This window comes from Oxyura jamaicensis, chromosome 10 (genome assembly GCF_011077185.1).
Source record: "Oxyura jamaicensis isolate SHBP4307 breed ruddy duck chromosome 10, BPBGC_Ojam_1.0, whole genome shotgun sequence".
NCBI classification, from domain to species: Eukaryota; Metazoa; Chordata; class Aves; order Anseriformes; family Anatidae; genus Oxyura; species Oxyura jamaicensis.
Genome location: NC_048902.1, coordinates 14,946,350 through 14,971,056, shown reverse-complemented (window position 1 = coordinate 14,971,056; position 24,707 = coordinate 14,946,350). Strand labels below are relative to the sequence as shown.

The 24,707-nt window shown below is 46.5% G+C and overlaps 1 protein-coding gene across 10 annotated transcripts in view; it reads left to right on the top strand.

Annotated features, from left to right (window-relative positions):
* Positions 1–24,707, top strand: part of AKAP13 (A-kinase anchoring protein 13) — a 205,697-nt gene that overhangs the window by 24,096 nt on the left and 156,894 nt on the right. For all 10 annotated transcript variants that reach the window (XM_035335274.1, XM_035335269.1, XM_035335270.1 and 7 more), the window contains exons 3-4: positions 11,088–11,175; positions 24,635–24,679. In XM_035335274.1, the coding sequence (XP_035191165.1) occupies positions 24,647–24,679 (33 nt within the window). In that variant the 5' untranslated portion in view covers positions 11,088–11,175; positions 24,635–24,646. The remainder of the gene's footprint in view (positions 1–11,087; positions 11,176–24,634; positions 24,680–24,707) is intronic.

Below are 24,707 nucleotides of genomic sequence, written 5' to 3'. Positions count from 1 at the left end.
TATTTTGAAAGCAGTGAACGCTTTGCTGAGCAATGGGGAAGGCATCGAGGCCTTGGCTCTCCAGCAGCCTCGAGTGCTTACTTCCTAGCAACTGATAAGCAATTACTGTGGGACGAGGAGATTCAGCTCCTTTGATGTCAGCCGGCTAAAAACCCAGGCAAACGCTATCCAAGCTCTCCAGAGCCTCCCTGCAAGCAGTGAGGGGACAGGCACCCCAAAGCATGCTTCCCCTGCCCTAAAATCTCCCCGACTGGTCTGGACTGGGCTGTAGGCCCAGCTTAGCCTGGGCCCAGTTTTTAGAGGGGTAAAACTGGGTGATGGGACTCTTTCCTGCCCTGGTGCCCTCAGTCTCTAGGAAAATGCCATTTGGCAGTGGGTGGGCATTGCTTGAGGCCTTCTCAGGGAGGTTGGGATGGGAATGGGCTTCCCTGTTTGGTGGTGGGGAGTGGGGCTGCGAAAGTGGTGCTGGATGAGTCGCTTTGCTCTGTCCTTTTGGGGATAAGATAGTCTATATCAGAAGTTTTTAAATGTGGCTGGCTTTGTGAAGTCCAAACCAGTTAAACTTCTCATGATTTTACATCACGGCCTAACGTCTGAATTTCAGCTGTGCATTGACCCCGGCAGGAGAGAGGAAGAATTTGGTAACAGAGCAGCAGCTGAGCACAGCAAGGTGAATCAAGGGCAGAACAGGAGGCTTAACTCGCAATTTCCTTGTCTTTGTTGGTTTAACTCTGACCCTCCCTGTTGTTCAATGTTTTGTATTTAATTTCCTCAGTTGCTTGAGGAATGGTTGGGGCCAGCAGAGGAGCCTCAGAGGTGGAGCATGCAAGATACAAATCATGAACCTGTGTTTTACTCCCAGCAGAGACTTAGGTTTTTCAAAAATTAGGTCAGAGAAAGTAGATTGAAGTTTCAAAGGTGTGGAGGAAGCTTTTAGTCCTGGGCGGTTTATGACTTTGTTCTGTAGCCTTGAGGATGAAAAAGGAAAGTCCTATGCTAATTTTCTGTTGATGCTTGGAAGGCGCTAGATGAGTGCATTCATGAACAGAGATTTTCTGGCAACAAAATGGGATTTGATCTCTTGTTGTATCTCCGTGTTGAGCTTTTGTTTCCAGCCCTAGCACTTCGCTCCTTTCCTCTCCTGATGCTCTGGCAGCTGGAAGGTGGAACTTGCAGAGGAAAACAGCTGTACTCCAAGATCTTGCTCGGCAAAGTAGCTGAACACAAGTTCTTTGGGGTTACTGGGCTTGGCCTCCAACTTTGAATCTCTCCTGTGAGCCTTTACAGACAGGCTAATCCTGAAGTTATGGCTTGAGTGGAAAATATGGGTGAGATTTGTCAGTTTGTGACAGAAGCAATTGAACTTAAATGATCCTAATACTTTCTTTTCACCCTAACATTGTCTCAGAAGAGGCCCAAAACAGAAACAGCCTCACAGCCTAACATAACAAAGGAAAAGCATAGTCAGTAGGTAGATGTTAATCTTGTAGAAACTCTGGAAAACAACTTGTTTTTTCTCTTTCCCTGGCCATCACCACCCTTTTCATTCTTTCTTAATCACATGCATACCTGTTAGCCCTTGGCCACTCAGGACGTTTGCACGAAGAGATCTCTGTTGCTTGGGAGCTAATCGGCTTCTGCTGCTTGTCCTTCCTCCACCTGAAGTTCTCAGGAGATCTCTTACTCTTGCGTCACCAGCAAGACCTTAGATGTAAATGAAAAGCCCTTCCCTGCTGCCCATGGGGAGAGCCCTCGGGTCCTTCAGCCCACCAGGCTTTCCTCAGGCACCACTGAGTGTTAGGTTTTTTCATGGGTGCTCTAAGAGCTGTAAGATTTATTTGCCTTTTTAAAGCAGGCATTTTAAGAGGTTGCGTGTGAGGGTGTAATTCTTCATGAAGCAGACTTTCCTCACCTGTGACACTAACCACTTAACTATGATGTGATCAGTTATCTGTGATCTCTAGCAACCTCTAGTGCTAACTGCTTATTCTGTGTACCCCTTGTGTTTTTCTCTTTGTGGGGAAGCAGCACGATGAGCATTCACTAACATTAAGAAGTGAGTTAGATGCATCAGGAAGATACGGAGATTGTCAGAATGCTATCTTAAAATCTAAACTCATTTTTTGTTTAGATTTCTGGTCAGGCGTTAAGTTCTAGTACCTTTGTTTTCTGTTGTTTGTAGAAGTACCAGTACTTTTCTATGTATCTGTGTGTGTGCAGGGCACACAAAAGGTGGGTTGACATCTGTGTCGCAGTTCTCCATGCTGTGAATCTACTTCCTAGTCCTAACAGTGCTATGGAAAAAGTGCGTGTGCCCTTAGACATCATGGTGAGCATTTTAATTGAGCATATCTTGGAGCACTTCGTAAGTATAGATCAGAAAAGTGGTGCTTAGCAATAGATGTTATCTGTGGAGTAATACGTACTTTTCAGTCTGCTGTTGTTCAGGGCAGGGCACCTGGAGGGGAAAAAAGAAACAAAAGTGAAATCATTATCTTGAAAAAGATAACTCAAGCATCAACAAATGAAAAACACAGAGTAAAGGTATTTGACCCAAGGTAAGAACAATATTAAATACCATGGCATGGTCCCTGCCTTAAAACATTTTCCTTCAGAAAAAAATAACAAGGTACCAGCAAAGTGGTGTCCTAAAAATAGGCAAGTGGTTTAGACACTGACTGGCTGCCAATTTCTCTGGTTATGGTTAGGGACAGGGACCCTTCCCAAGAAATGGTAGTTTATTGAGTTCTACTTCAGCTGCTGAGCTCAACGATTCCTTTCAGGTTCTGAACAGGGGATGCATGCTCTTGGAGCAGCAGGCAGAGGATAATTAAATCTGTGGCTCTAAAACTTTCTGGTAAGTCATGCTGCCCAGCATCTGTGTGTGCCCCGTGCAAGGAGCATGCGTGTGCCCGGCAGCCGCGGTGCTTTCCGCACACCCAGGCCTTGGCACGGCACCGTTTGTGTGCATGGTTTGCGTGTGGCCAATTCCTGCGTGTGCAGGACTGCCCCGGGGTGGGTCTGGGATGACTCCTGCAGCCTGTTTACAAGGACAGCCTGTGCCTGTGATACGGGCTGTTGGCCAGATGGACTTTAGAACTGTATTCGGCTCCCTGTAGCCATTATCTCTGTGTGCTGCTTTGTCTCTTTTTCCCTATTCCTAGCAAAAAAACAAGTCCTGGGTCAGATGGTAATCAAATGTGCTGCTGCAAGCTGGCTATGGTCAGCTGAAACAGTGCAAGGAGCAGTATCTTTCTTGGTCCTGATAAGCGTGCTGTACCAAAGAGGCAGTGCATACCATTGACAAGTCCCTGTCAGCTAAGGAAGGACAATTAAATATCGTTGTTTTTTTTTTCTTTGTTTGGCTTTGTTCAAGGTAACCCTGTTTACTGTTGTGCAGGATCATGACAAGTCCTCGGGAAGGCAGGCAACACGCAAACAGATTAGCATCAATTGCAGGAATATGGGAAAGGGGAGATCCAAACGATCTGGGGCTGTGCTTGCAGCGGGTGAATCACCACTGACACAGGTGCAGATGGGCAGATACATGTCGGAAACCCTGTGAGCACGTGGAAATGTGGGCAGTGCCTTTTGCTGTGTTCCTGTGTTCATGCTCGGGTAGTGCCTGCTGGTGCTGTTGACGCCCGGGCTGTTGCACAAGCAGGCAGGTACAGGTGCAGTGACCAAAGGGTGTGTATCGGCAATTACAGTCAGCTGTAACTCTTTGTTTTTCCTGCACTGCGCTGATCAATGAGATACTCCGCCGTACTTCAAGGGGTGGGGGGGAGCAGTCTGTTGAGCAAAAACTGCCGTCATTGCTTTAACCAAAGATACTTTGCTGCAGGGGATGGTTAGGAGGAGAGATGAGCGAGTCGGCCAAGGAAGAAGGTACGGGGAGATGTGTCAGCAGCTGCCTAACTGCTCATGTGCCCACAGCAGGGTTTGGTAACTGCCCGCAGCCTTCCCGGCATTTATTTTTGTGTTTGTTTTTTTCAGGATGCCAGTGAAGTCATGGTGGTGCCAGTGTTGTAACTGGTTGTAACTCGCCATTGATAAAGGGGAGGAGTGTGTTCTGCGGGGAAAATAAGGAGCAGGTCATGCTCTGGCTGCTCCAGCCTATGGGGGAAACCCAGGGGAGTTGTGTGCAGGCACAGCCAGCACCCAACCTCACTGCGTGAGTGCAGAGCAGTGGCAGGTTTGGGGCAACATTTGATGTCAGTGTTCTGGACACGGGCTATATGGATGCTTGCAGACTTGTTCTGGAAATCTTTTTGTGGGTTGCAAAAGCTTGGACTTCCTCCCCATGAGTTACTGAAGCACTGGGCTGTTTGGTTGTTGGGCAAAATCTGTCTGATGTGCTCATGCAATTTATTAATGGCCCTTGCTTTTCTGCTCGGAAAAACACAGCTTTTCTGTGCTGTCTTACCGTGACCTGGCTGGCTCTTTAAAGATATTGTTGCAGTGCTCTGCATCCTGAGAGGGAGGAAAAACACAAAAGCAATTGAATGAAAACGGTCTTTTTGTTGGAGAAGGGGGAAAAAAAAGTTGAGCTACATGAAAGCAAATCAGACAACCCCCTGAAAAGGCACTCCATGGCTGCACACTGTTAGTTTTCAGCCACCCGATGACGTGAAGTGCCTGATTTGCTGCTGTTGAAAAAGACTTGTAGCAGTGCCCCGTGATAAGTTATGCTGTTGGAGAAACGGTCCTATATATAAAGGAAGCAGAGTACAAATGCCAAGTAATTCTCCCAGCTTTGCTGCTTCATACTTGGTGATATTTGTGCAGTGCCCTCTTGCCCGGGCTGCTTCCCCGGGGCTTGGCTGGCCAGGAGCACAGCGTGTGCCAGCGCACCCAAAAACAAGCTGCGGGCCCTTTGGCACGGGGTGAGCCCAGAGGCTTCATTCAGAGCCCTCAGTGATCTCTGAAACGAGGCATGCGAGCCCTGCCTGCTGTCGCACAGAGCCCCATTCATTGCAAGCCCTGCCGCTGGCAGCCACGGAGCCCGCAGCGGCCGCCGAGTGCCCTCCTGACGGCGGGGAGCGGAGGAGGGATGGTGGGTGAGATGTGGAAGTGAGTTCTGGAGTCCCTCCGTATTCAATACCTGCACTGACCGTGGCACTTAACTGCTTTTGAAAGCCCAAATAATGCCTCCCAGCCCTGATACTGGTACAGTGTTCTTCACCTGACCGCTTTACAAAAAGAACTGAAATTACGCTGCCACACTGCAGTTCAGTACCATGTTTATTGACATAAAAGCTCAATATAGCAGAGAAGAAAACTTCAAGCCAAATGATTTCTCAGTTACGCCGTACCAATGCTACGAACAGAGATCAATATTATCTGGAAGCATTTGAGCCTATTCACAAAAAGAAAAAAAAAAGACAACACTTGAACACTTGGAAATCTCAGGGTATGTGCATTCTCATCCACGTGAAGTGCTCGTGCTGTGAGTGCTCATCAGTTAGCTAAATTGCCACGTTCATTGTCACAGTTTTGGGGCGATCTGTAGACCCGGTGCTGATGATGCTTTCTGAAATGGGGCTGCAGCTGGGAGCAAGATCACACAGCACGGTGCAAAAGTCACTGTGGTTGTAGAAGTTGCAGGCTCCGCTGGGGGTATGTTGGAAGCAGTGCCTGCTCCATAACGTGACCTGGCGCTGGACGGGGCGAGTGCTGCTCTTGGACAGGCTTTGGATGTTTCTATCGAGTTTGAATGCAAATTTGGCAAAGAGGAGTGGAGAAAAGGGATGGCTGTTTGCTTTGGAGCATCTCTTGTGCTCTGCTGCGAATGGCACTGCTGCAAAACAGAGTGCTCCCCATTCACCCTTTCCTTGCTGATGCGGGGATGTGGGTGCATCTCACATGGCCGGAGCCAGGCGGTGTCTCCGGGAAAACGTGATCCCCGATACGAGTCCGAGGAGCTGCCTCACCGCGTAATTGCTCGAGCTGTTGTGCAACCCGCCTGTAATCTGAGCGCTGGGTTGCAGATTTTTGTTGCATCACTGGACCTTCTCTTTCATTATTGGTTTAGGAACATTAGACAGATCTCATATATGTAATTAGGCGCTACGTAGCTCTGGTGACATGTTGTTTTGAGCAGTGAAACAGCGTAATCCTGAGATGCCTGGCAGACCCGGGCAGCCTGGCACCTCAAGCAGCTCCTCTGCAGGCAGGGGATAAGCCACCTGCGTGGGGACATGGATGCTGGGTGGCGTTACGTGCGGGCACGGGGGTGGAGAGGTGACACCTGGGTGGTTCGCTTCATTTTCTGAACCTCGGTGTCCCCTCCCGGCATTTACCTGTAGGGTCTGCAGACAGCCTGGTGAAGGGATGCTGCTGCCTTGGGGGCTGTGTGCTGGGACCTTGCTCTTGGCTGGGGCCGTAGCAGCAGGCAGTGACCTGTGTTTGCACTTGGTGTCTTACACCGCCAGCAGGAGCAGAAAGGCAGTACTGATGTGTTGGTGACTGCTAGGTACTGATATTTGCCTGCAGTATGTATGTTTCCACCCTTATCACTAGGTTCAAGGAGGTGCTTTCAAAGGAGTTTAAGGCTAAAACTCAGCGTATATGAAAGAAAATAAATCATATCTGTATGTCATGCCATTGCATGCAGTGCAGAGCAAACAGTAACACTGAGCCGTTAACTAGAATCCATTATTTCTGATTTCCAAGAGGTGGGAAAGAAAACTTGTCTTACTTTGAAATTCTTAGCTTCGTGCAGCGTGCCATGTCGGATACTCCCCTCTAAGCAAAACATATCCTCTATTTAATTTTGGAGGAACCTGGGGTGTGGGTGGTAAATGTGAGGAGCAGCGTTCTGCCCTCCGGTGTGCTGGTAGAAGTTTAGTGTGAGGCAGTGGTTAGCGGATCCGCTTTGCCTTTACATCTGTAAAACAGATTTTAGGCAAAGGATTTTTTATTTTCCCATTTATATTGCCAATATGTGTCCATAGCCACAGCAAATTGCTACGTCCCACTGAGTTGTGCTGCTCTTCTCCAGCTTCGGTGGGACCCGCTTGGCTTTCCCTTGCAGTGAAGTGAGGGAAGAAGCTGCTGCTCCCAAGGTGGCTCCGTAGCATGTGACTGTGGGAAATGTCCAGGCTCCCTTCCCTAAATAATTAGGAAGCTTGATTCAGAGCATGGGATAAACTTCCAAAAAGGTCTTGTGAGTCAGTTTTTCCTGGGAGGCTCAGCAGAGGCAGGAAGAGGACGTCCTGCAATGAGAACATCACGATGGGTAAGTATAGGCTGTGTATTAAAAGCAACAAGATAGCAGCAGCATGCAGATGTGCATCCAGCAGCCGGGAGCTGAGGAGGGGAAGCAGGGCTTTCCTTGACATCAGCTGATACGAAATCGCGAGGAGGTTTTGTAACGCGCAACAGCCAAAACTCGGAAATACTCCAGAGGTTTGTTTGGGTGTCTTAGCTGCAGCATTGGCTGTGTTTGGGTGTCTTGGCTGTCCAAAGGTTCCAGCTGTATCAAATAATCCAATGTAATGAGCAGTTCATCTCCTAGGCCATTAGTGCCCTGTTCTTGGTGCTGTTTTTTGAGTTTGTTGAAAGCTTCGTTATTGCAATTACAAACAGATGGTGAGATAACTCGTTCTACGTGTCAAAACTATCAGTGTGCAGAGAAGAAAACAAGTAATGCTGCTCAGAATGAGAAAATAGATTTGTGTTCAGGGAAAAAAGAAAAAAAAAGAGCAAGCTGGGAAGTGGTTTCCTCTGTGACGGCCGTGTTTTGGCAGGAGGCGTTCTCTGCTCGCTTGGCTGGGCTCTGCAGAGAACCAGCTGTGAGCAACTGCCCCCGAGGTCTGGATGCTTCGGTTCCTGCTGAGCACCTGCCTTCACGAGGGCTTTGCTGGCAGCTTCTGCCCACCTTTGCACTACCCTTTTCTTCCCTCTCCCTTCCCAGCTGACTGCTCCGAAGTGTGTTTTAAACACAGGATGACTCCATCTCTCACTGTTTGCATTTGCAGTCATTTGGTTCATTTAGAAATGTGCAGAGCATCTGCTGATGCTGGACTCCTCTGCCTGTAAAGATGCACATCACCTCTAAGCTATCAGGCTCTATTTTGGGGAAAAGAACTTTTTTTATTGAAAAAAAAAAATTACATACGTAATTGCCCATTTCCACACTCAATAACTTTTATTTTTAAAAGTGTGCTTACACATGCAGGAGTTACCCCATAGCATTTCCATGGGGAGGAGAAACCTTTAAGGAATTTAATTATTTGATTTGGACAGCTTTACTGATTGTGCAGTTTACATATGGAACTGAAAGTGTATCATAAGACTTTCCAATTTTCTCTGCTTTTCTCTGGACTGATCTAAAAAAATCGTCCAGAATAAAAGCAAGCAAACAACAACCTGTAAGAATTTTACGGTTGGTGTTGCAGCTTTTTTGTTGCAAAGCCAGTTGATTCTCTCCACTTGCTAATACTTTCCAAGTAACAAACATCTAAGTGAGTTTTGCATGTGTCTCCGTATACACACCCTCATTCCTTAATGGATATGATGAAAAACCCGCAGTGATTCACAGCAGACTCACTGTGTACTTTACCAGCGTTATCTCTGCCCATGTTGCTTGCCAGCTCACAGGAGTAGCAATAAACCCTCCTTTCTCTGCCTGAGTGTTGTATGGTATCGAAAGCCAAGTTATCGGCCTCCCAAATGAGTGAAACAAACCACTGTGTTGTTGTAGTGTGTGCCTTGGAGAGAGGTGTTGATCACCAACCTCTCAGATCAACGTGGGCTCGCTAGTAGGAGCCTTGGGTTAATGCTGCTTACTTAACGTAGTTAATCATTGCTTTATCAAACTGTAACCATGCTTTAACGTGGTCCTGCAAGTAACACTGCAAGAATGCTGGAGGGAAGTTCCAGGCTGTTGGCTTGTGACTGTGAGGGTGTTTTTTACAGGTTAATGAATCCAAAGAAGGTTTGCTTGCCATGCCTGGGATTGAAGAGTTTAGGTATTTCTTTCTGCTGCAGTAGTTTGCCACAAAAATATAATTTAGAAATGTGTGACATTAGAATTAAGAAATTGGTGCACAGTAACGGGCTTCTTTATTTCTTTTCCTAAATACTGTAAGAGGAAGAGGAGGGTAAACTTTGTTCTTTTTCCAATTTGAAATGCTCTGTGCTGAAGTGTGCATTTGTGGTAAAACGCCTTTAATGCACGCAGTGCCCTGCAGCGCCTCACCAAATGCTCTCCCCGCTTCCCAGCAGGAGCCTGCCAGCAGAAAACATAAAAGTTTCAGTACCAGCTCTCCAAGCACAGGTGTCCAACCGACACTGCCGCGTTCAGGTTCTACTGTGCTTGTGATGGATGAATGAAGGAGGCTGGTTTTGCAATGCATCATCTCCCAGTGTTATACCTTCCCCAGCCAATTCACCGAACACAATTGATTCCCCAGCCAGTAACTAGCTCTGCCATTGTCCCTGATGTGCTTGTAATTGCGCTTTGAACTCTGGCAGGTTGGCTCAGGCTGTGAGATTCCCTGATTACAAATGCTTTCCCAACCAGGCAGCGTAGGGGCAGCGTCTCCTCCATCTGGTTGAACAGGAGCAGGCGGTGTGTCGCGCTTGCGTTGGGGTGATGGGTTCCTATCCACAACCCTTCCCGGTGTGGTAACCAAACGATGGCCTGAGGTGCCCAGATGGCTTTGATTTAGATAATGCAATCTCCCACACAGTGTTTAATAAACAAAATCACAACCTGTGCTTTTTCTCCTCTTGCCATTCAATCCACTCTGACTGCTCTTTCCAGGTGTGCTCCATAGACCAGGCTCAGCCCTGGGGCTGGAGCAAGGGGGAGGCTTTGCCTGAGAGCAGGAAATCTGCCTGTGGAAAAGTGTAGGCAGCCCGTAAGGGTTTGGCAGAGGCTTGTTGCTAGATTTTGGGCTTCATCTGCCAGTAGTCTGCCAGCTATTGCCTGCCATCGCCTGCATTTGGTGCTTTTGCCTGTTCTAAAATGCCTTGTGATAAAGGGGGTTCACAAATAGTTTGAGGTCTGCCCTGGCGGGGTTAAGATGGGTGTAAGAGGGCTAAGGCATCCACTCTGGGGTTTATTTATCAGAGTGGTGGGCCAAAGGCCACCGTGCTATGAGCCCTCAGAAGTCTGGGGCCAGGTCACGGTATGGGGCTGCTGTTGGAAGACAGAGCCTCCTGTATTATGGCCACAAGGCAGAGCTCAGTGGATGGGTTCTGGATGAGGTTCAACAAGGCCAAGAGCCAGTCCTGCACTCAGGGCAGGACAACCCCATGCAGCACTGCAGGCTGGAGGCAGAGTGACTGGAAAGCTGCCCGGAGGGAAGGGCCCTGGGGGGACTGGTCAACAGCCGGCTGAACGTGGGCCAGCAGTGTGCTCAGAGGGCCAAGAAGGCCCAGCAGCATCCTGGCTCCTATCAGGAATAGTGAGGCCAGCAGAACCAGGGAGGTGATTGTTCCTCTGTACTCAGCTCTGGCTAGGCCACACCTCGAGCGCTGTGTTCAGTTTGGGGTCCCTCAGCACAAGAAGGTGCTGGAGGGTGCCCAGAGCAGGGCTGCGAGGCTGGTGAAGGGCCTGGAGAACAAGTCTTACGAGGAACAGCTGAGGGAGCTGGGGTTGTTTAGTCTGGAGAGAAGGAGGCTTAGGGGAGGCCTTATCACACTACAACTGCCTCAAAGGAGGTTGTATCAGGGTGGGGATCGGGCTCTTCTCCCAAGCAACAAGTGATAGGATGAGGAAATGGCCTCAGGTTGCACCAGGGGAGGTTTAGGTTGGATGTCAGGAAAAATTTCTTTGCTGAAAGGGTTGTGAGGCACTGGAAAAGGGAAGTGGTTGAGTCACTATCCCTGGAGGTATTCAAAAGATGCCTGGATGTGGTGCTTAGGGACATGGTTAAGTGGTAGACTTGGCAGTGCTAGGTTAACGGTCAGATTTGATGACAGGGGTCTTTTCCAACCCAAATGATTCTGTGGCTTCCATCCCCATCAGCCTAAGTATTACAGGGCTGGCGTGGGTGCTCAAACCAGGCTCCCCAGCAGCCTCCCTGTTCCCACACCTTGCCAGACCCCATTGACTCCTTCTTCCTCTCTTGCAGGAGCTGAACCTCGTGTCCTGCGCTGTGCTCGCTGGGGGAAGGCCCTGAAGGACATCTTGGAGTGACGGTACTGCTTCATGCAGTTCAAGTAAGGACAAATGTTTTGGCAGCTCTCGCATATGAGTGAGCATTGAGGCAAGGTGTTTTGAAGAATGGGTTTGCCTAGCTTACCTGTTGGATAGCAAGAGGGGATGCTTGACAATTTTTTTTTTGCTGTAAAATAATTTATTTTCAGAAGAAGAAAAAAAAAAAACACGCTAGAAAATAAATAAATAAAAAAGAATGGTATGAAGAGTGCTGAAGGTGTTCCTGAAGAATTATCCTCTCTCAAGTGAACTTGCAGCAGTTCTGCGTGGTCTCACCCTTTCCATCGAGCCTACGCTGTGGTATAAAATCACACTTAATGCTTAGGGCACCAGCTGCTCTTCCCTGTTATTTCAAGGCACTGCGTGCATGTCCAGGGGGCAGACAGGCAGTTATGGCATTCACAGCCTGAGGATTTCCCTGGGAGCTGGTCTGGATGGGAGCTCAGCTCCACAGGGCTGGCTTCCCCAGGAGGACGGCTCCTTGCTGGTGCTGTGCCCCCTGCCCCATGCTCTGTTCTGCAGTGCTCCGGGTGTCCAGGGCTTGTTTTTCAATTCCGAGGACTTCTCAGTGCAGTGAACCAGATCAGGGCATGGATCTGACCTAAAAGCTGATGCGTGGTTACTGCAGGACTGTCAGGAGCTGCTCTGACTCATGCAGTTACACCCATTCTCTCCAAAAAGCATTGAATTGGCAAAAGTTGTTAGCCTGAAGCACAGAAACTGCAAGAATCTTCTTTGGAAATGGGTGCTTAGGCTCTGTTGAGAGAGGAAGGGAGGGAGGAAAGGCACTGCAAGTTGTTTTCTCCTCCCGCTGTGTCTAACCTGTTTACCTTCTGCAGCATCTCACATTTTCCATGGTAGAGCCCGAGAAGACTAGGGCTTTGAAAGCAGCGTGTTAAACGGCACTGGGTCCGAGTCATTTGGTGTTGCTGAGCCTTCGCAGCAGCTGGGTGGATTAACCATAAACTGCCGTTACTCTACAGGGACAAGTTTGTATTGTGATTATTTTGGTTTTCTTTTTTTCAGCGGGTTCGGCAGGGGAGTTGTACCTATTTTCAGATCTCAAGAAAAGAAAAAAAAAAATGAGTCTTTGGAAAAGTTATGAATGAAATGTACTTTGCTGGGAAATAATTCCTTTGAGGACGTGGCCAGTGGAGGGCAGGTCCCCAAGTCCATCATCAGCTCAGCTGCTCGCTAGCTGAAAGTGCTGGGGCATGGTTAGAGGAGGAATACGCTACGCCGGTTGCTGCATGAGAGAAGCAATTTTTGGCTTGATTTGCCATTAGTTTTGTAGCTTATTGTTCATTTCTGGAGCACAGGAGCTTGGGATGAGCAGTGCTTACTGCAGAGGAAGGTGCCAGACCCTTCCCAGGGCTGACTTTTGCCATGTCCAGCAGCAGCAGTCCCTGGGTGCAGGCAGTGGGTGCTGCTCACCTGGCCTCCTGGGAACAGCCTCTGCATCGTGGCTGCTTTTGGGTGTGCCTCTTCCGAAGGACCTGGAAAAAGTTGTGCTTGAGTTTAGGAGTGGCTTTCCTTATTCCTCGTAGCCTTTCCTTTCCTTTTTTTTTTTTTTTTTTTTTTAAATTTGCCTGCTGGTCAAGTATTTCCATAATTGTGCTTGTAATGATCATCTTTTCATTTCATTCATACAGTGGTTAGTGCTTAATGAACTTGGTGTTAATGAACTCTGTAATATTTAAAATAGGCATAGCACGAAGAGGAAAAAAACTACCAACAACAAACAACAAGAACCAAAAGCCAAAAAGCAAAGCAGTAATAAAGGGATGTATTTCCAGTCCCCAAATTTAATCCTGCCTTATAATGGCGTGGAGCTGCCTGGCTGGCGAACAGCTGCGCAGCGTGGGCTCTCGGTTCTGCATAGCTACTTGTCCCTGAGCTGGGGTAATAAATGATTTACTGGTGCGGCTGGGACCTGTGGGCACTTAACCCATTCGGCTCCTCAGGGGCCAGCCTGAAAGACTGCTTTGTAAAGGCTGCTGGAAGAAATGGCTTCAGGTGCGAAGCTGGACAGTTTGCAAAGCTTGCTTTATTGCTTGTGGGCTAGTTGCAGAAACGCTCGAACGCAGGTGAGGTGGTGAAATTGGGTAGAATCTGTTTTTGAATGGGTAGCACTTGCTAGGAGTTGATGATTGATGTGTATTTTTCATGACTTTCATGCCTCAGATGGGATCCTCCAGAAAAACAACTGTATTCTGCAGCTACCTAAATAAAGTATTTGTTAGAGGAGGATGTTCTTCCTGTAGTTGCATTAGTTGAAAGAAAAAGAGCATGTAAGAAGAAATGGTTCTTGATCTTACAGGGGCAGATGTTTTTGTGCTGTATAGCAGGGAGTGGGGTGAGCACAGGGGCTGAGTAGGAAACCTAGAGTTTCTGGTGAGGCTTCCTCTTTTGGCAAAAAGGACCAGGTACACTTTTCCTGAGTATGTCTGCGATGCTGAGAGCTGGAGCATTTGAAAAGGGAGCCTAGATGGAAAAGCGAGTCGTGTTCCTCAGAAAGGTAAAGTGCAGAAAAACATTGGATTCTGAAACTGACCAAAACGAGAGCAGAGGCATCTCTTGGACCTTGCTCTTGATGCCAATTTTTCCAACTCTACCTGTGGCTTTGGCATTTAAGGTTGGTTCGTGCACTCATTAAAATATGTACTGGCTAATGACCTGCTTTGCACGTGCTAGGAAATGCTTCTTATTTGTCATCATAAAAATGTGCGTGCTGATTTGGGCCTCGTGAGTTGTTTTCTATGCCAGGCCTGCATTTTTGGGAGTGCAGTACCAGTGCCGTGCCTTGCAGAGCACAGAGGAGGAGGTCTTATCACTCATTTCTAGCACTTGTTTTTTGTTTTTCCTTGCTACAAACCATACAGGGTAATATAGAAATGATCACTGCTCAGTGCGGTTCTCAAAATAGCACAGCACTGAGAGTCTGGAGGACAGTAAGGTGGAGAAAGTTAGCATAAGGCCACGTCCTATAGTCAGGAGTTGGGGGATCGATGGCTAAAGGCTCTCCCACTGCAGGCGCTTCAGTGCTAATGACAGCTGTCCGTCAGGCTCATCCATTTTACACCCTTGCATAAAACCCTCCCCAAATCCTGCTCTTCCCTTCCCATCCCTTTTTGCCTGGCACCGTGCAGCTGGAGGCACTGTAGGTGCTGTAGAGCACGTCTCCATTTCCAGAGGTAACTAATGCTGTCTGTCTTCTTGCTCCTGTTTGGGCTGCCCAGCTTGGCGCACCTGGGGCTGGAGCCCTTTTCTGCAGACAGTACTGGATTTACTTTTCCTTTGAAAACTGGGGCTTTTCAAAAAGTGAAGCACCCAAAGTCAGTAATAGCTCTTACAAACGTGGGGTGGTTTATCTTTGCGGACTTCCTTAGAATTTACTCCAAAAATGTGTATTCAAGCCACGGAGCGCATTCAAAGGTATCAGCTGGGTTTTACTTATTCGAAGAGGCATTGAGAAGGTCTGCTAAGGACTTCAGGCAGTTAATATTTGAGCCTGAGCTAAATGTTTCATGCCTACGTGAAACAGCTGCCCCAGAACCTGTTGTAGGACTTAATTTGAGTATAAACATACGTGTGCTTTTGCGTACATGCTGCACTTTAATTCAAGTCAACTGTTAGGTCTTAACTTTATTAGGATGTAGCTACTTGAGCTGAAGATGGGGCCTGTGGTTTTTTATTTTATTACAGCAACACGGTAGCTACTTTGAAAACGCTGTTTGGATTTTAGGAGTTGGTATCTTAATTAATGTTTGCCTTGAGAGGTATTTTAAAGTAAAAATTGACAAGGCAGGGTTGTGTCTTACTACAAGTGAATTGTTTGACAGCATGAGTGTATTGTAAAATGTGAAATTAATCACCCTGTGCTGATGACCCTTGTACGTTTACAAAAGGCTGGTCTTTATGGTGCACAAATAGATTCCGGACACAGGAAAGAGGCTTATGACAAGAGGATGAGATCAGTTTGTATAATTAGAGCTAGCTAATAATCCTTTATACTCTGTTTCAGCTTCTACAGTATCTTAATTGATTTGAAATTGAGCATATGGATTGTAGGGTGATAACCACAGTGATTTGAGTCTTGTGGGGGTTTTCTGTCTAGTGATGGCAGTGAAGAATCCAGATGTGCATCTGGGAGAGATCGCTGCCTTCCTCTGCGGGGCACGGGGGATGTCGCTGCTTTGATTAACCCCACACTCCTTGATCTGCTTCCACGGTTTGGGTAGGAATTAAGGAACCCATTCAATGATTTTTTGACAATTGTGAGATATCAGTGGTGCAAAAGAGGAGATGTAGTCCTGAAACTACAAGTTTTTGGCCAGGTGTTCACCCCTGGAGCAAGAAAGGGTTGACAGAGCTAGGTAAGGGAGTGGGAATAGCATCGAAAAAGCTTGAGTTGACTGATACATATACACATATGTGTGTGGATGTATAATTATGTATGTGAATCTCCTTAGCTTTGTGTCGAGCTTCATTATTAGGAGGGGGATAACTGGAAAAACTGGGAAGCGGGAAATCATGTTGCTGGGAGGTGGGTGACCCGAAACCACAGCCCCGTGGTCTGGACCAGGCTTCAGCCCATTAACAGCACGGGTCCGTTCCTGCCACCAGGAAGCCGAGCTACATTAAGCAAAGCGAGTTAATCTATATCCAGAGCGTTTTATTAAATCATCAGTCAATTAAATCAGTGACGCTCTGTTAGCTTTCGTTCCAGCGAGCTCTGCACGCAGTTATTAAGCTGTTGCTGTAGCAACTCCTGGGCTTCTGTTCGTTGGGCTGGTGCATGCGAAGGCCACAGTGCTGAGCTCTCCAACAACATTCAAAACTGAAACAATAATAATAATAAAAAAAAAATGGGCTGGTTTTGTAGTTCTTTACCAATCTTTTGCTGGGGAGGAGGGCATCAGAAAGTTTCGTTTCTTCTTTGTGCTGTTAAAGCCACCTGCATCCACCTGGTTTTCCAGAGGGTGACTTGCAGGGCTGCCTCTGGCCCTTGGGAGGTGAGGGACAGCAGAGCCAGGCCGACACAAAATGTGTTTAAACCTCCTTTCCATTGCTCGCAGCCAAGAGAAACTCCTCCGTATTTGTAATTGAGTGGCAGCATATGGTTTTGTTTGCAGACAGGATGCAGCTGGGAAGCAGCATCACCTGTGGAAATGCTGCGTGAGGGATTTATTTTTAATAAGCAATCAATTTAGTGACAAAACATAATCTTCAGCAAGTTACATGAATTCAGATGATTGTACACAAATATCTGTGATATTTTTTAAGCTCACCACTTTCCTCCTCAGCTGCGATAGTACACGCCGTGCTGCTGTGCGCTGGGAACTTCCATGCTGCCGCACCTTTGAGGAGAGGTTTCTCATTTCCTCGCCTCTTCTCCTTTCCACAGTCAATGGCTTTTGCTGGTGGTTTCACTTACCTCTGTGCTCGCAAAGGAACCTTTGGATGGGTTACTTGCCTAAGTCCTCCACCCTCCTATTTCTGACCAGATACATAAAATTATGCATTGGTATATCTACAGGGAATGCCGTTCTGCATTTGGTAACATAATGCCCAGAAGCACAGACATTCATCCCCTGTCTTAAGGTTTATTTTAGTCACTGCAGTTGCAGCTGCTCTGTTGGTACAAATTTCTCCCCGTGCACAGTTGAAGAACTGGGTTATTGGTTTATTTCTCCTGCCTAAACCGAATGTTTGTAGGTTTTGCCCTCTTTTTTTTTGTTGTTGTTGGCTTGTACATTAGAGGGCATTAATACATCATTTAGAAATGTTGGTCATTTTCTGAGTAGTGATTTCTGGTATCCCTTCAGCGTGAATGAAGCTAAAGGGACTAAGCGTGCAAACAACCCAGGGTTTCACCCAGTGCCACCAGGTGAGCGTGAGTTATTGCAGATCTCAACTTTGTAGGAAGATGCCCAGCAAAAATACTAGACAAGGCAATGTAAGTAAAAATAACACTGTTTCTTCCCATTTTCAGGCTTTTTTACTACAGATAAAAAAAAAAGAAAGAAAGAACCCCCAAACCAGGAAGTCCTTGTTTAAAATTTTAATTATCTTGTAGCAAAAAGGTGAGGAGACGGATGGGTAATACAGCATGGTAATGTCACATACCACTCGTAAGAAAAGGAGGTTTCACTGGTTTAGTGATTTCCTTGACACTAGGGGAGAACAATAAACCTGTACAAGACGTTGGTGTTTTCGTTCTTTGCGTGACATTCTGGGCTCCAGCAGGAATTCATCTGCACGTGGCCAGCTTGTCTTTCCGCCTGCCCCGCACTTGCTGTTTCCTCCTGCCTCTGTTTATCTTGTGCAGGTTATACCAGGAGCACCTTGGGGCCCGAAACCCAATCCTCCTGATATTTCTAAGCACTTCATAAATTAACGTTTTGTAAAACCGTAGTGTGTGGGAGTGCCCATGAGGACGCGGTGCCTTGCTGAATGAGGTTGTTTTTGGAAGCCTGCTTTTATTTTTGTGTTGTGGCCCCGTAAGGTGAAGTCAGGGCCCCGAGGTGCGGCGCTCCTCGATCCTCACTCAGCCCATTCACATCAGTGGCGGGACTGCCCGTGGTGCCAGCAAGCACTGAGCGGGTCCAAATGGGTCCAGCTGAATGGTTAGTGTCATCCCCAGGTTTCTTTAAACTCTTTGGCCAGCTTATAGGTTGTTTAAAGAGGGAGGATCTGAGGAGTGCTTGTAAGACATTTTAATGCAGGTTACCCCACCATGTGTGTGTCTGTCGATGGTAGCGTTGCAGTGCCAAAGTCTGCTGGTGGCTGGCTTTCTTCCAGCCTATCTGCACACCTAGGGCTGCTCAAATTTCTGTGGGGTATATGTGCTCTGGGGTAACCGGGGCAGTGTTCCTCTAGACCCCTGAAATCACAAAGTTCAGTCCTTACAAGGACTGGCATCCCTACACGGCAGTGTTACAGAGCTGTTTTTGCGTTACAGTTTGAAAAAAACCTTCCTCCTCTGACTCTCAGCCTGGCCAACGCTGTGATGCAGTGCCCGTTACAACTGGAAAGTCATCCTGCTTTCTCTGCAGTTCTGCTTATCTATTCAAATGCCTTCCATGAGATCTGTAACTTCATCAGATTCTCCGTGTGTTTTTTGGCTGTCCTCTCCTACCCGCAACCACAAGCTCTTTATGGCTGGGGCTGTTTTTGTACAGCTGGGAGCGTGTGGTTGAAGCTTTGCAAATACAGATCATTGTTTCTAAAATCAAATGCTAAAATAAGAATAATAAAAAAAATTGAGATGAAGGTAACATCTAGCAAAAATTAGGCTCAAACTGTATCTAAAACTAAAGTTTCCCTTAAAAAGAAGCTTAAAACAGAGCTTGAAAAGCTTGACAAACTCAGACACGTAAAGCTGAAGTGTGTTTAGTCATATGCATGGTGCATAAAGGAGGGGAGAGGTGGGATCCCACAGGGGTACCGAATGGTTTCAGTGCTTCTGATCACTCCGTCAGATGTTACCATATCCAGAGAAAGCAAGCAACAGTAGTTTGTCCTCTTCCATTTTATTTTGTGCAAAATAGCACGGTATTTCTCTGCAAGAGCCTTCAAGAGCACTCACTGTATTTGTTCTTTAATGCTTAACAGAGCAGAAAGGCGTCCTTCCCGTTTGGAGAAGGCTTCAATACCTTTCGGTTTTACTGACCTGTGCAGTTCTTTGTAATGCCTGAAACCACTGCTGCTTTTATGAGCTTGGATCTGGACTTTTATTTCATGTCCTACTTCAAAATTTGCAAACACGAGGGATTTCACTGTGCTATCCTAAGGGGAAAAAAGGAATAGAATTCCGGAAGCGCTGCAAGATAAATGTCTGCATGGCCCTCAAGCCTGTCAGAAACCTCGTGGACATTGAAATCCCAAAGGTTCAGCTGTTTGTGAGAAGGCCCATGGATACAAAGGCAACTGCTACTGGAAAAAAAAAAAAAAAAAAAGATCTCAACATCTGGGGACATCTGAATGTGCCCATAGATAATTAATCATACAAGCAGGAAAAAGGGTGAGTTTGTTGTCAGATGAATTCCTTTTGTTCACTTTCTATAAATGTTTCAGTAAGTGGATTTATGGGAAGCCTTTCCTTTTGTTAGCATTGAGGATCTCCGCGTAGTCCTGTGGGATGACGCAGTAAGCCTGGGTGCTGGGCAGCCGCAGGGGCTGTGGGACCTGTCAGTGCCGGAGGCTGTGAGTAAAATCCATCTTTGTGATGAGTGCGTGATGGAAATACTTCCCTCCAGTTACATTTTCATAAGCCAGTTGTGTGATAGTTCGCTGAGAAGATGCTCTCCGGGTGCAACGAGATGTTGTTTGAGTGAGTGCCTGCTATGTTCTGGGCACTGCAGCCACGTCGTCTGCTGGAGATTTGGCAGGATCAGACCAGTCTTGATGGTCTTATTCCCCCACACGTGACAGCCTGCTCACAACAGTGATGCTGGCTGCCACGAGGGTACCCAGAGCATGGCTTGTGCTGGGGGGGAGCTACACAAAGGATGCACGGAGGTTTCCCCCCACCGTGGGGAGCCTGATACTGAAATGCCCATTGCTCACGTGAAATGGTTTGGCTCTTCGTGCGGTCGCAGCTTTGGAGGCCTTCTCAAGAGACAGCATTTAGAGTAATCGCATTGTCTGCCTGTTCCAGCACCGTAACAAATCGTGTTTGGGGAGGAAGCTGAGCCCTTCCAAGCTGGCCGTGACTGGCATTGTCATTTTCTTTCTGCCTTGGTAAATAGCCTTTTAGGTTGAGTACATGCAACAATTGTTTCTGGTAGAATACGTCGGCGTGTTCGCTCTGCAGGCTGCGTGTGCCCTGCCTGCAGAAAATGAGCTTGTCTTGGTGATGGAAAAGGCAGGATGGATGCGATTTTTCTCTTTCTTTACAACACAAACCCTAGCAGGCTGAAGACCTTTAAAACAAAGGTGGAGGTGGGGTTTGCATTTGCCCTTTCTTGTTAACTTGGCTTCCAGAACAGTTCCTGAACAGCCCAAATCCCTATCTTGCAGCAGGGCCAGGTATTCTCTCTGTAGGCAACGTTATCTGATAGAGCAAGGGTGCTACTGGGCCAAAAGGGTAGGAATCGCTTTCTGGGGCACAGGGTGGGCATCAGCTCAAAGGATGTGTTCCTCTAATTAACGTAGAAGAAAACATATTTTATAACTTTTCAGCTTTTGACACCAAAGAGCCTTGCTTTAAAAAAAATATATAAAAAATGTATTTTATACTTAAAGTAGTCCAACTTATTCATTGATTAGATTAGGGTCCTTATGAATCTTGGTTTAATAACTCTCTCTGGTCCTTTTTCTGTTCTAATTTTCCTTATCATATTAAGCTTTTTCAGAGACTGCCTGCCTACTCACTGGCTGGGGAAGTTCACTTGTCCACAAAGCTCAGTGTAGTCCTTTGGTGACACGAAGTAGTCTTTCAGACTTACCTCTCACTCAGTTTTTCTCATATGATTTTGCCAAAGCACTTCCTAACACGATAAAATATCTTCCAAACCTGCTTGTCTCCTTGCAAACTAAGTTTGCATCCTTTGAAAAATGGGACTGACATATATATTATGAAGTATTAAATCATTTTATGTAAGTTACTGATGTGAAGGCCAACTAGTAGGGTAAGAGGGGAAAAATCTTCCTGCAGGAATTATTTCCAGGATTTTATTTTCTTGTTTGACACGACCACTGCTGCTGCCATCAAATTCTCTTACCAAAAAAAAAAAAAAAAGGGAAGGAAAGAAAAACCAAAAACCAAAAACCTGGTCATGAGTTCGAAGTCGTGGGTTTCCCCTTTTTTCCTGGTGAGCGGTGTCAGTATTCTCACTTCCTTAGGCATCGACTCTTCACTTCTTTTGGACTCTGTGACTTGCTACACTTTCATTTCAACCAAAACCATCTCCCACAAAATCAGTTACCCAGGGGGAGTCTGGGATGCAGGCTCATCCTTTCCTGACCTGCACGTGCTCTTCTTCCCTTTCCTGTTTCTGTCCCTACTGAGCTGCAGCCAGGCACCTCCCAGGAAGGCGACAGCGGTACAACGTGCATTTCTGTTGGTGGCAGAGGGTGGATGCAACTCACTTCATTACTTGAAGCACAGAAACCAAACTCACTGTCAGTGGGATACCCTTCTGCTGTACCCATCTTTAGTGCCTTTGATTCAGTCTGCTTGAGCTAAAATTCTTTTCTGGTCTTCACTGATGATCTTAAAGGGAAGATTCTTCTTAATTCTCATTAATGCTCATGTTGTCTGCTCTGTAAAAGTGATCTGGTGGAAAAACTTCAGCAGAAGAGGCCGGGCAGTGTTTGCACGTTGGGAATTTCAGCTAAAATGGCTTGAATGTATCAGGCATGATGTGCAGTGCATTAGCATCTCACCTTGGATAAATCTGGCAGAGCAGACCTTGTGCTGGAGCACTCGACCTGTGTCAGGGTGTGAAGAGCATCAGCAGTAGGTGCTGGAGTGGCACCTCGTACAAAAGCTGTGAGAGCAGGGAGGGGGCTCGCTGCCGATCGATCCTATGGCACTGCCACCCCAACATCAAGCCAGAAGCATCCGTTCTGGTGTACCGCAGGTCCGTGCTTGGCCTTGCTGAGAAAGGGCAGGCTAAAGCACCTGTGAAGCAGTCAACGAGCAAGGAGAAGAAAAGTCTAGCTCGGCTACCTGATTCCTTCTGTCAACAGCTCTCCTGCTTCTCAATCCTGTGTCAGGGAGGGGACGAGCAGTGGAAACGCTGAATGCTGCTTTCAGCAGGCGTGTTGGGGTTCAGTGCGTGCCCCAGGCTTGCACTTACAGCCCTCCTGCCTATTTCCCGAGGCTGTGGGTTGGATTTCTTTGAAAGCCTTGATCTGATGAGTGGGTAGAGCAAATACACGGGGCAGGATGGATGGGGTGGTGGTGTGGGCCTCCTGTGCAGGGTGTGAGAAGTTGGCGCGTTCCCCATGGGTTTGTCTCAGCAAAGCAAGCAGCTGCAGTCAAAAGCGAGGTGTGACCTGGCTGAGAGTGTTAATTTGGGGGTTTGAGCGAGTGTAGGTGCAACTTGCAAATCAACGAAGGTGTTTTGTGTCGTGACAATAACATACCTGTGACCTTGATGTGGAAGAGGTAACGCTGTTAGCTAAGGAAGGGAGGAGGAATGTATTTGAGTACATTAGAATAACTTCCTTTCCTCTGAGCAAACTTCTGAGAAACTAAAATGGCTGATGAAAATGTAGTAAAACTAATTATTGGGAATGGAGAGGAACTTGAGGAGGAGAATATGCAACTTGCCTGTGGTGTCCTGGGCAAATACAGGCCTGTCGTGTTCTGTTTTCCTGATTTTTTTCATGCGACAGCCTTTAACTTGCATCTTATCTGTATTGAAGGCCAGTTGTAATATTGCTAGCGTAGAGTTGTGGCTGAATTTCAGGGATAAAGAGTAATCCTAGAAGTTGTTATAAATGCAAAAATTTAGATTTGTTGACTTTGAAGGTATAGCACGCTATATCTTTTATCAGCAAAAAGGAAAGTTGTTCGTGTACTTGTCAAGACTTGAATAGAAATGGTGAGAAAACGATGCTTTATAATAACTCCCTTTAAACATTCTCAGACCAGACAGAACTGTTCTGCTTCTCCGCAGCAATGTATTTTTTAAAATTAGATCCAAGTACTACCAGATTGCTGAGCTGGATTGAAGGGCTTAATATTGCTTCGTGCGGGGAATTGGACTGTTGCAATGAGACGTTGTAAAAATAAAAATAAAATAAATACCACAAACATCCAAACATGAGTTGGACTTAAAAAGGAGTTTTTCCAACTCTGGTTTAATCCCTGTAAGACACAGTAAAAGGTCCTTGGCAGATAATGCTTTGGACCCGGTCATCTTGAACAGCGGAACCCAAATAGGAGAGGTAGGTAGGTTCAGGTAGGTCATGAGGCAGATAGACAGGGCTTGTGTGATTTATTTTATTTTTTATTTATTTAGCTGAGAGCTCAGTAGGACTGGAATAGCAGGAGCACGTTGTAAGGCAGACAGAAGCTGCTTTTGGAGCTGAAATGCTATCAGGCCCCTGTTTTCACAAGCAAGTAATTCTTTGTAAAAGCATAAAGGCAGGGGAAACCACCGAGTGTAACCGATTTAAGACATTTTTGCACTTGGGAGGGACTTTTGAGGTTGAAAATAGGTATGAATCCAACAGATTTAGAAACTTGCAAAATGTTCATCTGTGTGCTGGTGGTGATGTAGGACCTCCGCAGAGGTGCGGGGTTTCCGTGAGCAGGCTTGGCAGGTAGCTCGGATGCTTTGGAATAACCAGTGCAAAAACGCTTCTTTGCAAAATAAGGAGAGCGTGTGAGGGAGTGAGAATGGCTGGAATCAGCTAAGAAAACTTCTTCTGTGGTTTGATTTCTGTCTCACTAAAGGCAAACTGCGGGATTTGGACGGGAATGAAGTATGAACAAGATCCCATGTTTTTGTGTGGAAAAACAGAGTGGTATTTTGTCTCCTCTTGGAAGGGGGGTGAAGTACTTGCAGAGCAGTACTAGTACTGCAGACAAGAGCAGCAACAAAAAAAATCCATTTTAAATCTTTTGCATTCTTTCATCTTAAGATCCTGGACTGCTTTTAATGCAAGCGTTAAATGAAAACTTTCATTTAAGGAAAATATTTGCTGCTAGATTGGAGAAACTAATGGAAGTGAAATGCTGGTTGAGCTGATTCAGAGCTCGGTACAGGCAACTCTCCCTGGGTTACATTGAAATTCCGGGGCAGACCTGGAAGAGGAAAGTTTCTCGACTAAAATCAACTTGGTGGGATGAGTAACAGTAGTTTTTTGACTGAAAAATTCTGATGCAGAATCACAAGCGTTGTCTATTCTGAAAGATTTCCCTCAATTTTTCAAGGAGTATTTTTGATGGTTTGATTTTTATGTTGTTTTGAGATATTTCTTAAACAGTCCAGTTAAGAGAGGGCGGGGAAAAACGGCACCAAATGAATTCAGGGACGGTTGGACTTCTCCACGTTTGGGAGAACTAAAAAATTCTTACAGACATTTTTTGGGGGGAAATGGGGGAATTTATGAACAGATGCACAATTAAAGACTGATAATTGTCATCAAAAGCAGCGATGCTTGGAGGAGGGGTGAATGGATAGGGCTGCGAAGGGGAAGGCAGTGTGACTCAGAGTATCTCCGGTGCCATCAAGGCCAGTGGTTCAGATGAGGAGCGCTTTGCCCTGCAAATCATTTTAGAATCGTCTTTGATGTCAGCATAAATTAAAAAAAATGTAACAGAACCTCGATGATCTGAAAGAGAGAAAATAGAAAATTGCCGTGTAAAAGGGGCTATTAGAAACAGCAATGTGTGGGCACTAACACTGCTTTGGAAGTTTAACATTCTGCAGCTTATGGAGAAGTACTTAAAATTTTACAAAGAAAAGCCTTAAATTTGTCTTTTCTTTTTTGTTTCAGTGTTCTGAGGTCATGAAACTTAATCCACAGCAAGCTCCATTATATGTGAGTACGAAGTTTCAATGTTTTTTCC